Source organism: Corapipo altera, unplaced genomic scaffold, assembly GCF_003945725.1.
Source record: "Corapipo altera isolate COAL_440 unplaced genomic scaffold, ASM394572v1 114, whole genome shotgun sequence".
Lineage (NCBI taxonomy): Eukaryota > Metazoa > Chordata > Aves > Passeriformes > Pipridae > Corapipo > Corapipo altera.
In genome coordinates this window covers 850,843-866,452 of record NW_020885009.1, presented here as the reverse complement: position 1 = coordinate 866,452, position 15,610 = coordinate 850,843, and the positions used below count along the sequence as shown (strand labels likewise).

Genomic DNA, 15,610 nt, shown 5'->3' with positions numbered 1-15,610 from the left:
TCTGGGGGTGCAGAACCGGGGCAGGGAAAGGGCTATTTTTTGGGGACAAACCCAACTCGGAGCAGTCGGAGCTCATGAAGAAGCTGTGGAAAGGCGGGGCAGGGGGTGCGGGAGGGCCAGGGCGGGTCCCACCCTTAAATGCCACGGCGGAGCGGGATGCCGGGCTGGAGGGACGGGAGGGAGGAGGGAAGGAGGGAGGATGGCAGGGCTGGGGGTTGGCAGGGCGGTGCAGGACAGGAATGGCGACGGGGATAGGGACGGGGATGGGGACACAGCGGGGCTGCGGCGCTTCACCTGGGAGGAGATCGGGCAGCGGAACGGGCGGGGGCCGGCCCCGCAGGAGCGCTGGCTGGTGATCGACAGGAAGGTGTACGACATCAGCCACTTCTGCCGGAGGCACCCGGGAGGGGCCCGGCTGCTCGTCAGCCACGCCGGGCAGGACGCCACGGTGAGGGGTGCCGGGACATGGACGGGCCGGGAGCGCCCCGGGATGCGGGGGCCGAGCAGGGAGGGCCTGGGGGGGCGACTGCGGGATGCGGGGGTGCTCAGGGTATGGGACAGGGTCGGGGGAATGAAGCGTCGCTGCCCCGTGCGAGCCTCCCCAGCCCCGTGCTGCGGACACGCAAAAATGAGGAGAGACAGCCCTCGGGGCAACGGCATCGATCCAAGTCGAGACTCTTTTAGTTTAAAGCCATTCCCCCTTTGTCCCATCCCTCCAGGCCCTTGTCCAAAGTCCCTCCCCAGCTCTCTTGGAGCCCCTTTAGGTACTGGAACCGGTTCTCAGGAGGACATGGAGATGCTCCGAGGGCTGGAGCACCTCTGCTATTGGAAACAGGCTGGGAGAGCCGGCGGTGCTCAGCCTGAAGAAGAGAAGGCTCCAGGGAGAGTCCTCTTCCAGTCCTAAAGGAGTTCCAAGAGAGCTGGGAAGGGGCTTTGGACAAGGGCCTGGAGTGACAGGACAAAGAGGAATGGCTTTAAACTAAAAGAGAGTAGACTTAGATTAGATGTAAGGAAGAATTTTTGAGGATGGTGAGGCCCTGGCACAGGTTGCCCAGAGAAGCTGTGGCTGCCCCATCCCTTAAGTGTTCAAGGCCAGGAGTCTGAGCAACCTGGTCTAGTTTTATCTAGTTCTACAATTCTTAAACCTTTAGGATTACTTTTATCTCCTGATCTTGCTTGTGCAACTACTGTGAGCTGCAGTGATTGCTCACAGCCAGGGTAAGGTGAGAAAGCTGCCACAGGAGCTGCTTCCAGAAACACCCCTCCTAAATTCTATCCCTCCTAAATGCCCCCCAGCATAAGCTGGAGGGAAAGCAAAGACAGCAATGCTTTTCCAGGCTGGCACCCGGAAAAGTTTCTGAGGTTATTGCTTGTGGTCCTTCTGACCTTTGGGATGAACAAAATGAAAAGAATAAGCCAGTTAAGAGGTGTCCAAGGATGGGAGTTGGTGCGTGGGTAAAAAGACTTCTGCTCATCAGGTTTGCTTGTCTTGTTCGTTTAATGCCATGGAAACTTGTGGTAAAACACACACAGGACCATTCAGGAAATTCCTTGGAGTTCTTGCCTTTTAGTATGTGCAGGAGTAGAAAATAGTGGTAAATTAACATCTAGACAAAGATGTGACAAATGTGATTGTTTCTTTGTTGCATATTTTAAAAGAAAAAGGAGCAACTCAGGAGAGGATGAAAAACACAGAAGGGGCTCAGTAAGCAAAGAAACCTGAGGGATAGTAAAATGAGGATAATTAATGCCACAATATTAGTCAGGGTGACACTGCACAAGACTCATTTAGGCATATGGTGGAGATTCATTTTATTTTGTATTGTGAAGCCTGTACACCTGCATTAATTGCAATAGTGGACATGAGCCCTCTTCTGAAATAAGATCTCATTCAAGAGCTTAGGACAAACACGGGAAGGCAAAGGCCGCAAAAGCTTGATGAATCAGGAAGATAAATGATCTTTGCTATTGTGGTTCCTCCACAGAGAATGTCTTGCACAGCAGATTGGGGTTTGTCACCTGGAATTTGGTTTTCTTACCTCTTCCTTTACTCTTGTGCATTTGCAGGATGCCTTTGTGGCATTCCATGTTGACAAGGTGCTGGTGAGCAAGTACTTGAAGCCACTACAGATTGGGGAGCTGGCACCAGACCAACCCAGTATTGAGCCCACTAAAAATGTAAGTCTGTCCTCAAAAATCAGATCAAAGGCAGATTAAAAAGATACTCTGAGATTAGGCCTTGTTCTGTATCTTCCCAATTTTTGTGCTACCACTTAGAAACCATAAATGAATATTAGACTAAATCCACAGTCTGTGGTTGAGAATGAGATTCCTGAAGATTATTTTTTCTTATCACAGTAACTCCTATTTAGCTGGGGGCCAGCTGGGCTGGAGGTGCAGATTTTTAATAGAGGAGTTTAACCCTCCTCTGTTAATCCTGGGAAGGGTAAAGTGACGATGTAAATTAAGAGGAATGATTTCATCTGAAGACCTACCACAAGGTGGCATGTGAAGCTCATGCATATAAAGTACAACTAGACACAACCTCCACCTGAGCTACTGTGCTACTCTCCCCCTGCCAAGGAGATGATGGAAAGAGCACCAAAGATTAGCCTTAGGGGCTGGGGGTGCAGAAATTGGGATGGCTTCTTTGCTCTGTGCACCTTGGCAAAGACACAGAGAATCTGTAAGAGAGCCGTGAACAGTTTGTTTGTGTGCAAGCCCAAGTCTTGCCCTTTTAGCCAGAGCCTTTACTCTTTCTTTCCTCAATTGTTTTTTGGGTTATGAGGCTGCAGTGCCATCTAAAACCAGAGAATGTATAACCCTGGTGCTTTCCCCAGGAAATGCTGGTGAAAGATTTCCGGGAATTGCGTCATATTGTCGAGAAAACGGGACTTATGGAGCCAAATCAGCTTTTCTTCTTCCTGCACCTCGCTCACATCCTGCTGCTGGATTCTGCTGCCTGGCTCATTCTCTTCTACTTTGGGACATCCTTAATGCCTTTTGTTGTCTCCCTGCTTGTGTTGACAATTTCCCAGGTAAGCAACGGAGCCCACAGAATGTGCACAAGGACTTCCATCACCTTTCATCCACTTACATTTCCTAGTCCTTCATTTCCTGACTTGGCACAAGTCCTCCTTTGTCATAAGAAGACAACTATATGGATATAAATAAGAAATTCTGCATGTGGGGGGCTCCCACTAAACTAAGTCTGGCATCCTTTCAGTGAGATATATTCTGGGGAAGGCCTTAAGAGCATCAGGATTTCATAGTCCCTTTCTGGTGGTGACTTTGGAGCAGTGTCAGAGAAGTAAATCTGGGTATTTTGAAGCAAAGGATGGATGTGGCACCATCCTGGTCTTCTCCCCTCCCAAAGTTTTCTTTTTCCTCTTCCAGGTCCAGGCTTCGTGGCTACAACATGATTTAGGACACCTTTCAGTATTCAGGAAGACCAAGTGGAACCACTTGTTGCACAAGTTTGTGATGTGCCACTTGATTGTAAGTACCTGACCCTGGAAAACTGCTGAGATTGGATGGTTTTCCTGTAAAAATGTGCATTCTGAAGACTCTGTGGGGGATTCTGTTCAGCACTGGGGGAAGTGGGGAACTGGGGAGAATCTGGCTCTGAAAGCATCATACTTTTCACACTTTGTTCTTCATTTAAAAAGGGGGCATCAGCCAACTGGTGGACTCTTCTGCACTCCCAGCACCACTCCAAACCCAACTGCTTCCATAAAGACCCTGACATCGATATGCACCCTTTCCTGTTCACTCTGGGGAAGAAACTCTCAGTGGAGGTCAGTGTGTGTGTGTGTGTGTGTGGGAAGAACACCTCAGTCAACAAAACCATGCCGGACCATAAAGATCTAAAAGTGAGATGTGATGGCAGTTTCTGCAAAAAGATTGGGTCTACTTTCTTCATAGTTCACATTAAATCCCTTTAAGAATATCTTAAACAGCTGACAAGTTGTAAATAAATTAGACATGATGTACGTGCATCACACATAGGGTGAAAAATCCACCAGCAAAAGGATTGTTAATGGTTATAGAAACTTAACGACCTGGAACACCAATTCAGTAATTTATGATTATTAGATAACCTGTAAACATTAATATAAAGCATGTCTGCAGTTGGTCTTTTTTATGATATTTATATTAATGTCAGGAGCTCAGAGATACAAGTGCCTTTGGCATGGCTGTGTCTGCCAGAAGGCAGAAGCCTTGCTGTGATAGGAACAGTAGAAGTTAATAACTCAGGGCTGTTCCTGTAGCTCTAGTTGGGCAGAAGTCATTTGACCATACAGGATGTGCTTGGACACTTCCAGAAGTGACAACCTAAGAGTGCTGAACCCTTTTTGCTATAAATCTTCATCAGTTCTTGAATCCCTGTCACAGCAGCTACAGCAGTGAAATATTTTTCTCCTTGGCAGACCTTTGCCGTCATGAAGCTGTCACTTAAGTGCATAAAAACACAGAAGACAGCAGGGGGGAAATGAGAGAAAATACATATAACTATTTTTGACTGATAATACAATTTAGCCTTGAAATATCTAATTCCTCACAAAATTAATTACAAATGTGGCAAGAATGTAAAACCAATAAATTCACCAGCTAAAATTCACCTCTGTCCATGCTCAATGTTCTTTTTACCATAACTTACAGATCACACCACCTTTTAATGGATAAAGGCATCAAATCCCTACATTAATGCAATGAGGGTTTATAGACAATATTATATTGTAAACTAATAGGAGGGAGACAGAAGGAATGAGGCTTGTGGGAAGTCTGCAAGAACTTGCCTCTGGAAAATAAACGGAAAAGAGCAAGTTACCTGTGCAAATTTCCTAGTTGCCACTCAGTAATTTGTTTTTCTGGGTTGTTTTCACAGCTTGGGATCAAAAAGAAGAAGTACATGCCCTACAATCACCAACACAAATACTTCTTCATCAGTGAGTATCTCCATTCTCCTGCAATACCATGAGGGGTATTAATGGAGCTTGCAGATTCTACTTTTGACCTGTAGAAATTCAGCAGAATGAAGGTACCTGTGTCAAAGAGCAAAATAAAAGAACATAATAACCTAGTTTTTGGAACAGCTGAAGACCTGACTGGATCAAACCCCAAGCAAATGGTCTGACCTCAGAGCTGGTGCTGCTCCAAGATCCTCAGGTCCTTTCCAGCCGGAATTATCTTATCTGTGTGAGATCAGGTTTCTGTGCCCTTTTTGACTTGAAACACATTGATTTGGTTTGAGAATTTTTAGCCAAATGTTGTTTGTTCCAGAGTAGAAAAAGTAGGGGGGGTACCCTTATACCAGGTCATCTTAAAATTGTATGGCTTTGCAATAATAAACATACAGCTATTTGGACAGAGAAAAGGAGAAAGTCTCTTAACTCCCTAATCAAGGAAGTTGAGATGAGGCTCCAGGGGCTGTTTGGGAGCTTTATAATGAGCGTTAATAAACTATTTAGAGGAGAGGGAAAAACTCGGAATTTCTCCCGTCAGTGCCCTGATCTCCAGGCTCGCTCCTTCTTCCCTTTTCTTCCCACCCTAGTGAAGCTTTATGAAGCTTTATTCCTTTTGCAAAGCAGCTCAATTTCAACACGGAACAAGGTGATAATCAACTTTTGCCTCTCTCCAGAATAGTCCAAAGTTTCCTTCTTGCTTGAAAATGGACAGTATGAATTTGAACCATAAAACCCAGCAGAAATGGACACTTTGATTTGACTAATTTCACCTATTTTTTTACCCTTAACGTCTGAAGAAGGCAAGAACTGCTCCCAGCAGTGTCAGGTCTCTCTCTTCTGGCTAACAGAAACAGCAGGGTTATTTCAGGTGTGCATATCTCAGATATACAATTCCAAGATGCCTGGTTGAGGAAGCAGATCATATCTCAGATCTCCCACATCCTCCACAGAGGCTCTGGGTTATGATATCACACCACATCTTTCAGTACTTTTCTAATTTAAATGACAGTCTGTGGAGTTTTTGTGGGTTTGGGGGTTTTTCTTTGCAAGTGAGATGTCTATTTGGAAGGTTGAATTTTTAATTCTCCAACCCCAAACCCCTGGTAGGTGAGGGATTTCGTGTGTATTCTCATTGTTCCCTGCTTTGTACAGCAGAATGGGGAGCCAGATAAGCTTTGGGCTTTGGAAACCACTTCTCAAAATACTCACTTGTGGCTGTTACCCAGCTAAAAGCTTAAAATGAAGTCTGAGGTTTGTAAGCACCACCAGATCAATGGACAGATCCAGTCATTCAGTCCATGACATTCCCAATGATAATGGATTTTCCCCTACAGCTCTTCCTCCACTCCTGTTTCCCACCTACTTCCACTGGCATACGTTCTACATTGCTTACACAAAAAGGTATTGGGTGGTAAGTACTGCTCCTTGTGTGACAAAAGGGGGTCAGCTGGGGGCCTTCAACCTTCTGAGCTCTGTGGAAAAGCTGTGCCTATAAAAATCTCCTTACTGGGTGTGAAAGCTCAGATTCATCTCTTACACAAGCCATAAAAAATTATTATTAACTTGTGTTAACTTGAATTTCTTCAGATTATACCATTCAGAAAAAAAACCCCAAAACTATCAAAGCTGAATGTAAATTATTCTCTTGCACATACAAATGAAGATTAGAAAGACTTTAGAAAAAGTAATTCACTTTTTTTTCCTTTTCTTGTTGTCTCTGTTTTTGGTAGGACTTGGCCTGGATGATGACCTTCTATATCAGATTCTTTTATATTTATGGATCATTATTAGAAATAAAGAGTGTCCTGGCATATTATTTTATATTCAGGTGATGTCTCTTTAGCTTTCCTCTAGACATTCTTTCCATCTGTACCTGCCTGCCTTTGTCTGCCTCTGCTTATCTTACCACATTCTCCCTTAACCACCTCATTTTTTGCTTAGTGTTTTAATTCCATAAAGTTAAACTAACACTCATCTGTTCAATTGCCAGGGCAAGTTTTAGGTTGCTGTGGCAGCAAAGAGACTTCACTGGGTGCTGACCAAATTGAGAAATACTTAAATTACATTCAGTGCTTTGGGTGTTGGGTCTTCTACTGGTTAAGAGAACATTTAACCAAAACAGCTTAGTCTGGGTTTGCAAATACCCGGGCTTGAATGGACAACACACTCTCCACTTGGACCATTTCACTGATTTTAATCAGTTTGGTCCTTGGCTGCAGATAAAACAAGCTGCACACAAGCTATGTCAGTGTTAAAACACATTAAATAATCATGAGTTTCAAAAGGAAGTATGAAACTTCCAGGTTTTGGAAGTTCTTTCAGGTGCCAGATTAGCAAGGCTGGTGTTCAGCCATGTCTTTGTGAGTCTGGCTATGCTGTTATTTAATGGTTCATCACTAACCCTCCCACCTGACGCTGGATTCTGCCCTCTGGTCTGATTGCACAGGATGCTGGAGAGCAGCTGGTTTGTCTGGGTTTCCCAGATGAACCACATCCCTATGGATATTTACTACGACAAGAACCTGGACTGGGTGTCTACGCAGGTAAAATATTTTTCTATTCTTAAGGATTGTGGCCATACAGGTACAAATTTTAAACATAAGATAAGCAAGACTCCTATGGCATTGGGGGTGAAGCCTCCTGGCAACTGGGCAGGGAAGGTTAGCAGGGTAATGGATTCACCTCTGGAAATGGTAAAGGAGCACAGCAATGACACACTCATGGGCAATCTAAAATCAAACCCAGGTCCCAGCTCCAGTTCCTAAACACACCCATCTCCTCACTTTCTGCAAGAGCCAACTCCTAGCTTTACCGTGGTCCAGTTTAGCCAGTCTGTACATCTGCTGACTGACAAAGCTGCAGGAGGGTTATGATCCCTGGCTGGAGGTAGCTCAGCTTAGGCTAAAAGAAAACAACAGAGCAGAGCAGCACAGTGCACTGTGCTCTTCAGAGAGATGAGAAAGGCTGCAGTTACTAAGCTGGACTAACTTTGCTTTCCTTTGCCCTCCTCTAGCTCCAGGCAACATGCAATGTTGAGCAGTCACTTTTCAATGACTGGTTCACTGGGCATCTGAACTTCCAGATTGAACATCAGTGAGTGCACACACCAAGAGGGAATTTTCTTCCCTCCTTTTATTTAAAACTATTTTTCATTTCTCTTTCTTTTCCCTTCTCTTCTTTGCTCTGAATTCTACAAATAGTTGTGGGGCACTAATGAGTTTGTCTTTAAAAAGACTGAAACCCCTAAAGAAAATCACAGGGATGACAAGTGAAAATGGAACATGGGCAGGACCCGTGCAACCACATGGGCAGCAACACGGTCTATCTCAAGTAGTAGCTTGTAAGGATTAGGGAAAATATCCATGTTAAATCACCTGTTTACACTGTGCCACAGTAATTTAAGCCCACTTATGCTGACTATTTATGCTGTTAGTTTAGAGAATGAGAAGCATGGGCTCATCTCCTTCTCTGTGCTACGAAGGTGGTTAATTCTGGAAAAAGGGCAGGGGGAAAGTAGTTTCTTCTATAAGCAGCACTTAATTCAGAGAAACATTGTTTTGAAGATGCTAGAGACAAACGGGGGGGGGGGGGGGGAAAGAGGGGGAAAAGCAGGAAAAGTTGTATAAGTCATAAAAGAAAGAAGAGCTGGGAGCAGCTACAGACCCTGCTCAGTGCAAGCTGGGTGATTCCTGAGAAGTATGAATGGATGCGGACACGAGAAAGGCAGGATTTCTCATGGAGCACCGGAAGAGAACCTGCCTGTCTCATGTTCACAGCTTGTTCCCCACAATGCCAAGACACAACTACTGGAAGGTGGCCCCTCTGGTGAAGTCCCTGTGTGCCAAGCACGGCCTGGAGTATCAGTGCAAGCCCCTGCTCACAGCCTTTGCAGACATCGTGCAGTAAGTGAAGCACACAAAAAGGCAGAAGGATTGCAGGAGGAGGCCCTCACCAACACTCCTCTAAGCAATGTGTCCTCTCTCTCTCCCTCTCCTAGTTCCCTGAAAAGCTCAGGAGAGCTCTGGCTCGACGCCTACCTGCACAAATAAGAAGCCAAGGATCGGTGGTGCCATTCAGAACCTGCCATGTCTGCATTCCCAGCAGAGCTGAGGAGCAGGGACAACAAGGGACTCTCTAGCAGAAGAGAATGAATAAGAACTGAAGGATACCATTCCAGTAGGGATGAAGCCGCCTGAATTTTACTTCTGGTCTTTCCTGGGGTTTTGGTTCAGATCTGTTAAGAGTGGGGAGGGCAAGCAGAAGGTGAATTGTTAGAACAGGAAGAAGCTCTTTGCTAAATGTGTCTGAGCATTTCTGAGTCTGAGCATGGGCTCAAGTCAGACTTTGTACTGATGCACACACCTCACTTCATGTCAGAGTCCTCTGACCATGTTTTCTTAGGTTCTCCTCATGTGGAAGGTTTAATGCTTAACACAATATTTGCTTATTTGAAGTTACTCGAAATTACAATTTGAATTTGTTCAGGAATGTAGTTAAATCATAATAAGTTACAACAAACTACAGATCACAGTTGAATAAATAAATGTAGAAAACAATGAACTGACAAATAAATAAATGTAAATGTGTTTCCATTACTGTTCTCAAACACTTAACGCCTTGTACTCTTTCAAGCCACATTCTTTGTCTTCACTTCTCAAAGCTGCTACCAATTCTATATATTAAGAGACAGCTATTTCTTATTTTACTGCTTGGTACTGCTATCCATGTAAGGACTATGATCATACTACAGAAAGATAAACCAAAAGTAAAATATCTATATACCTCTGGTCAAATCGAAAAGTTGCTGTTGCAGCTAAACCAAATAAAAAGTTGCAGGTAAAATATCAGACTGAGCAAGGCTGAGAAGCCTCAGTTCCAAGGCTTTGCAAACACAACTAATTTCTGGAGGTTATTCAGAAAGTCACATTGTGTTTCTAAGCACTCTGGGACATTTTGGGGGTCAGAGAGCTGCCCTTCCCAGCTGAGAGTTTGAATTACAAATAAAACCAGGTGAGGAAGGTGGGACAAGCAAGCAGGGAAAAGGGGAGAGTTAGATAGTTGCTTATGCAAGTCTGGCTTGCAGGAACAGCAGCCACATGAACTGGTCATGATGCAAAGCTGGTCTTAATCCAAGACTAGATCGTGGCTCCTTTTTAAAGCAGCCTCAGCCAGCTGGACTTAGGAAAAGGTCATATACCGTAAGAGAATAAAAGTACAGGACCCAGACTCAAGGTTTTAAGGGAGACATGGATTTTTGTGTGTCAAAGCTTATTAAGCTCAAGCTTGTTAAAGCAGTTTTGAGAGTTAAAAGGTAAATGGAATTACCTGAGTGGACTCAGATTTTGGCTATGCCAGGCAAAAGGTGAGTCAGGGAAAGAGGCTGATCCAGGTGCTTGAATCACCCCTGAGAGGAGGTAATATCTTTCCACTAATTAGTAAGAGAGCATGATCTTTGTCTAAATTGAGTTACATAGTACTGAGACCCTGAAATAAAAGACCATCTTTTGGAAAGGGGACTGTAGGAACAACAAAAGCTGAGTACCAGCAGTTACAACCACTTTTGAGAATAATGTAAAGTTAAAATAAATAGAAATCTCAGAAGGTAAAAAGCAAGATATAAAAAAGCCTCTGCTGATACAATGAATGGACTTTGTGTCGTTTGTGCAATGACTGAATTACATGTACCATGCTCAGCTCTGGCTTCTACTTAAAAACCTTTAACCCCTGCACAGGCAGCCAGAACATGTCAAAGATTTGCTATTAAATCATTTTCTGCCTTGGAAAATGTGCAATTATGGTTAGAGGTTAACAGCACAAAGTCTAACTCCTAACTGACCTATGGGAGTAAAAGCAGCAATTCCCCAAAATTCTGTGTAAATTAGTCAAATGATCAGTTACTCACAAACTCATTTCCACTACTTTAAAAAGCCTTTCAAAATTACCTTAAGTAGTCTTTGAAAATTTATTGGGTAGATGAAAAACTTGATTTTGAAGATCCTTATTTGATTTTTGGACCTTTGACATCATTGGGCTCTTGGTGCAACTTGCAGTCAGGATCCTGCCAAGTCAAAACGCAATTAAAAAAGAGAGCCGTAAATGTTTTTAGCACAAATGAGGAAAGGTGTGTAAGAAAGTTGAGCAAGACTGAGGTGAAGGGCTGTGGATAAATATGGAATAAAGCCTAAGCAATATGGATCAATGCCAGAGCAAATAGGAGGAGTTGCCGGTTATCTTTGACCAATCCTATCAGAATCAGCCCCAGAGGAAAGGCTGCCAGCATTCCCTCAGGAAAATATTTGATAGCTGGGTGAGATTTTACAAAGAAGGTAGGGAACACATACAAATTAGTTACACAACCACAGAAAAGCATAAACAAACAAACAAAAAAAACCACAAAAAAACTTCTTAAGCAGTTATGGTACATGGAAACAGAGTGAAAGTACAATAAGCATCACCACTAAAGGATCTTCTCCAAACGGGAAGAACGGTGAAAACAACACAAAATATTAACTGACTTATTCTAAAATACACCCTTGATTCCTGCAACTCTGAAAGGCAAATTCTGTTCTTTTCCAATGGTCTTGGAATCAGAGGTTCAGGAGAGACAAGTTTCCACTGGAAATAATAGTGAAAGTTTAAATTCAAAGTGAAGTATTTTTCCAATAAAATCTCTCTGGAAAAGGGCCCTGTTTTAAGAAACAACAACATTCATCACAAATTTCATTTTACATACAACACCTCACATTAACAGACATACTAAATAAATTAAATAAGCACTTTATTTTTTGTGTTGTAAAGTTGAATAGCAAATAATTTTAAAAAATCTTGACTATTTTAACAAACAGCTGTGTCAGTTCAAATGCTGACAGATCTTAGCCAAAATTTTTATAGTATAATCACCATGTTTATTTCATGCAAGTGTTGAAACTATTGCTCATCCTGCAGCCCTCACAAACTGCACATATACACCTACCAGATGCATAATTTTATTAAAAGAAGCTTGAAACTTATTTAACTCTAAATAAAGAGTAGCATTTAGGTAAAGTACTGAGTGTTTAAAGCATCTTGCACTCTGCAATAAGTAAAGCAGGAAAAATGAGCAGATTCCTTCATCCTTGTTTTTTCCAAATTCTCTCCACAAAATCAAGAGCATTAAGACTGTGTAGACAACACAGGAGCTATGATTAAGTAGAGCTACATACTTTTATCTCCTTCATACACATCAGTATTGATGTTCCCCCTCAACTCAAGCTACACAAAAAATAACACCAGAATTATTGCCTGATTTAACTGGGTATAACAGAAAGATCAGAGGGAAAAATGCAAGTGAGACAAAACACATTAAATTTCTGCTAAAGATTCCACCTTCAGGCAGAGCTGGTATTGTGTAATGTAAGGGCCTGAGCAGAGGTGGTTGGAACAGGTCGTGCAGCCCTTGGCTCAGGCAGGGTCAAACCTTCACTCCAGTACCCAACAAAAGGGGATGTTTGGCCAAACAGGCAATTTATTTTGCATGTTTTCCTTTGATCTGTTCTATCAAGACAATGCCAAGGTGAAGAAACACGTTTGAGTTTTTTAAAAGCAAGGAGGAAGCAAAAAGAAGGCTGGACATGGGCAATGAGAGCGAAGTGACTGCAGTGGATGGAATAAAGCAAGTTAAAGAGGAAGAGAGAAATGAGTATTTAGATTCAGGTGTTCCAGTGGTTTCCATCTCCTGGAGAGCTTCTCACAAACACAGTCCGAGAGAACAACTTCCACAAGAGCTCAGTTACCACTTTTTCACACACTTCCAGTGCAATCCAGTCACATCTTGTAAGCCAGGCTTAAAGCTGCCAATTTGCCCAGCTCCCATCCCAGGGAAGGCTGGCTTAAGGCATTTTTTATTTTCAGTCTATTTGGGGAGTGTTGCAGCTGCAACTAGGTATGCAAACAGAATTTCTCATCTATCTCTCCTCAATAATTCTTAAAAAATATATGCACAAGGTCAAAGATTCCCAAGACTTAAGTGTGGAAAATAGGATCATACAATAGTTTGGCTTCCCAGCTATTTGTCGGAAAGTGCATCCACTTGTGTGTCAATCCTGAATCAACAATCAGAGAGGAGGATAATTGCACTAGGGAAAACAAACAAACAAACAATAAAATAATAACAAAGTTCCCAATACTGGTCAAAGTTTTAAAATGGGGAAACGTGAGAGAAATGAGCAAAGAATAAACGTTGACATTTACTGACACAGTAAATCTATATAAAGCATTCTGTTTTATCACGTTACAAAACAGGAAGCCAAGTTTTTTTTCTGACTTAGTCCATTAGAGATTTACAGTATTTGAATCATAAGATTCCACTAAGCAAAAAGCCTTTTATAATCTTGTAAAGATTTAAATGAAATGGATTAAGATCAAGGTGAATTTCTGAGGTTCATAAGAAATCATGACATTGTCTTCTTTGACCTCCTTGATTCAGCTACTGTAGTCTGGGAGGCAGAATGTAAAATTATTTTATCTTTTTCATTAAAAAGGCATTAAAACTCTCAATTTACCCAGCTTCAGTGGGTGAAACAAAAATAAATTTCAGCCCAGCTCCTAAGAGCTCTCCTCAGGGAGATTTCCAGCTGTTCTGGGGTGGGAGTTTGGCTTTGGGTGGAACTCCAGTGTGACAAAATCTAAGCTTTCATCACACAACCAAATCCCAGGCTCTGCTCAGCAATCCAGGCTGTAAAAGTGTCATCATTAACAGGGAACTATCAGGATAGTCTTCAACTGTTATTTTTACACCACTGCCTCATTGTTCAGCCTTGATTTGCTTTCCCAGAGTGTGTAACTGTGCACCCTTTTACAAGCTTTTGCAAACTCAGGGATTCTTCAGGGATATTTCTTTGGTCTGACTGATCCATTCCCACAACTGAAATCACTTTGAATGAGAAAACCTCAGGATTTTTCATGTGAGAGAAACTTCCCCAAGAAAAGTACATTGATACGGCACAGAAGAGAACAGGAATGTGATAGATTTGCACGTACCTCAAACAGCTGTTCGTGAGATGATGGTACAGCACAGACTGAAAGTCTTTAGCTCTTAGGCTAAGTTAGAATCCTGCAATTACTGAAACATAAACCACAAATCTGGCAAAACTGCCTTAATTTCATGTCAAATAATCAAAATAGAGCCTTAGTTCTTTCCCAGTTCTGTTCAAAATGGCCTTAGGCAACGGCTTGGGTTGCACCCTTGATATCCACAGAGTCCAGGGCATGCTCAAGTTTACATTTGCATGTCACGACCTTTGTCCTGACCCCACAATTTTAAGTTCTACAATTTTGGCTTAAGTTCTACTATATTGCCTGGGGGGAATGGCCAAGGAACTGTAAATCTTCATGTAATGTACTATCAACAGGAGATGAGAACAGGCAACATATCTCTGGATTGACTGCCTTCTGCAGGGCTGCCCTGAAGCCCAAAACCCCACACCAAACCAAACTCAGAGTGCAGAAAAGTCATAGAAGGGCCATCTACCAACCTCCTGCAGCAACCAGGGACAGAGAACCCTGTCCAACCTGGCCTTAAACACTTCCAGGGATGGGGCAGCCACAGCTTCTCCGGGCAACCTGTGCCAGGGCCTCACTACCCTCACAGTGAGACATTTGGTGAGAAAATGGTGACTCACAGATCCGCCTGTCTGAGAATTTATGTATCAGATCTCCAGAGAACAAACAGGCTTTTTCTCCAAGATGAGTAACAATATTTGGCAAATCAACATGATTGGTTTGATGGATGCTGAAGTTATGGATACCTATGCACTGCTTAGGAGACAATTTCCATTCATGGTTTCCACCAGGCAATGAGCCAGCTGGGTTCAAGAAAGCCCTGATTTCCTTTTTCCAATATATTTAAAGCAGTAACAGTCTGATCCAAACCTAGCTCACCCTTCTTCCCTGGATAACATGTAGCAATCCCATGAACTCACTAATGTCGTGGCACAGCTCACCTCAACAAATGTGATTTGACAATCTGCTCAGGTTTTTTGGATACTCAAGATCAAACATTTTGGGAAAGGGAAAACAACCTAGGAATAAAGGGTCATGAGAAGAAGAACTCCTGAAGAAGCTGTAATTTTCAAAACATTACTTTCAAATTCATTACCAATTCCACTGTTACAGATGAGCATCTGAAATAGAACTGTAATAAGAAAACATTAAGAAATTCTCCTCTATAGATCCCTGAAAATTGTAATGACACAACCTGTCAAAGGAATGTTTGATTTTAATTGAATAAAACACAAAATCAAAACACAAGTGAGATTGTGCCATGTCAACAGTCTATAATTCTCTGGATTTGTTGTCTCATTTGTTTGAAGAAACAGCATTATGGTTCTTCCAGTGTTGCCCAACCCTCTCAGCACCTTCTGAAAAAGCCCAGTTTTCTGTGTGACACTTGTCGTGGCTAGTTTAGCAGCACAACACAGGTCATTTAAGCACAACTGTGTAGTTGAAATGTGAGTTTTCAGAACAAAGGCAGCTGCAAAAGGTACATACAACCTACCCAGCCAATTCCATGTCTCCTCATCAGAGAGGTGTTTCCTCTCTGTTCCTCATTCCCTGGTGCTTGATTTTCTTTTTTAAACTTGACACCATCCAAATTTTAGCCTAAT

General features: G+C 42.7%; 1 protein-coding gene across 1 annotated transcript; it reads left to right on the top strand.

The window, feature by feature from the left end:
- Positions 1–199: 199 nt before the first annotated feature.
- On the top strand, positions 200–9,559 carry LOC113958838 (acyl-CoA (8-3)-desaturase-like). The gene is made up of 12 exons (XM_027667405.1): positions 200–448; positions 2,068–2,178; positions 2,841–3,038; positions 3,397–3,498; positions 3,669–3,797; positions 4,889–4,949; positions 6,302–6,378; positions 6,698–6,795; positions 7,414–7,510; positions 7,981–8,060; positions 8,744–8,869; positions 8,965–9,559. The coding sequence occupies exons 1-12, from the start codon at positions 200–202 to the stop codon at positions 9,014–9,016; spliced, it is 1,380 nt and encodes a 459-aa protein (XP_027523206.1). The 3' UTR covers positions 9,017–9,559.
- The last annotated feature ends 6,051 nt before the right edge of the window (positions 9,560–15,610 follow it).

What these genes read in the sequence shown, in the direction of transcription:
- LOC113958838 (XM_027667405.1), top strand. Translation starts at nt 200, where the DNA reads ATGGCAGGGCTGGGGGTTGGCAGGGCGGTGCAGGACAGGAATGGCGAC. An exon ending in TTGTGTTGACAATTTCCCAG is followed by an intron (nt 3,039 to 3,396) that starts GTAAGCAACGGA and finishes TTCCTCTTCCAG; the next exon opens with GTCCAGGCTTCGTGGCTACA. An exon ending in GGAAGAAACTCTCAGTGGAG is followed by an intron (nt 3,798 to 4,888) that starts GTCAGTGTGTGT and finishes TTGTTTTCACAG; the next exon opens with CTTGGGATCAAAAAGAAGAA.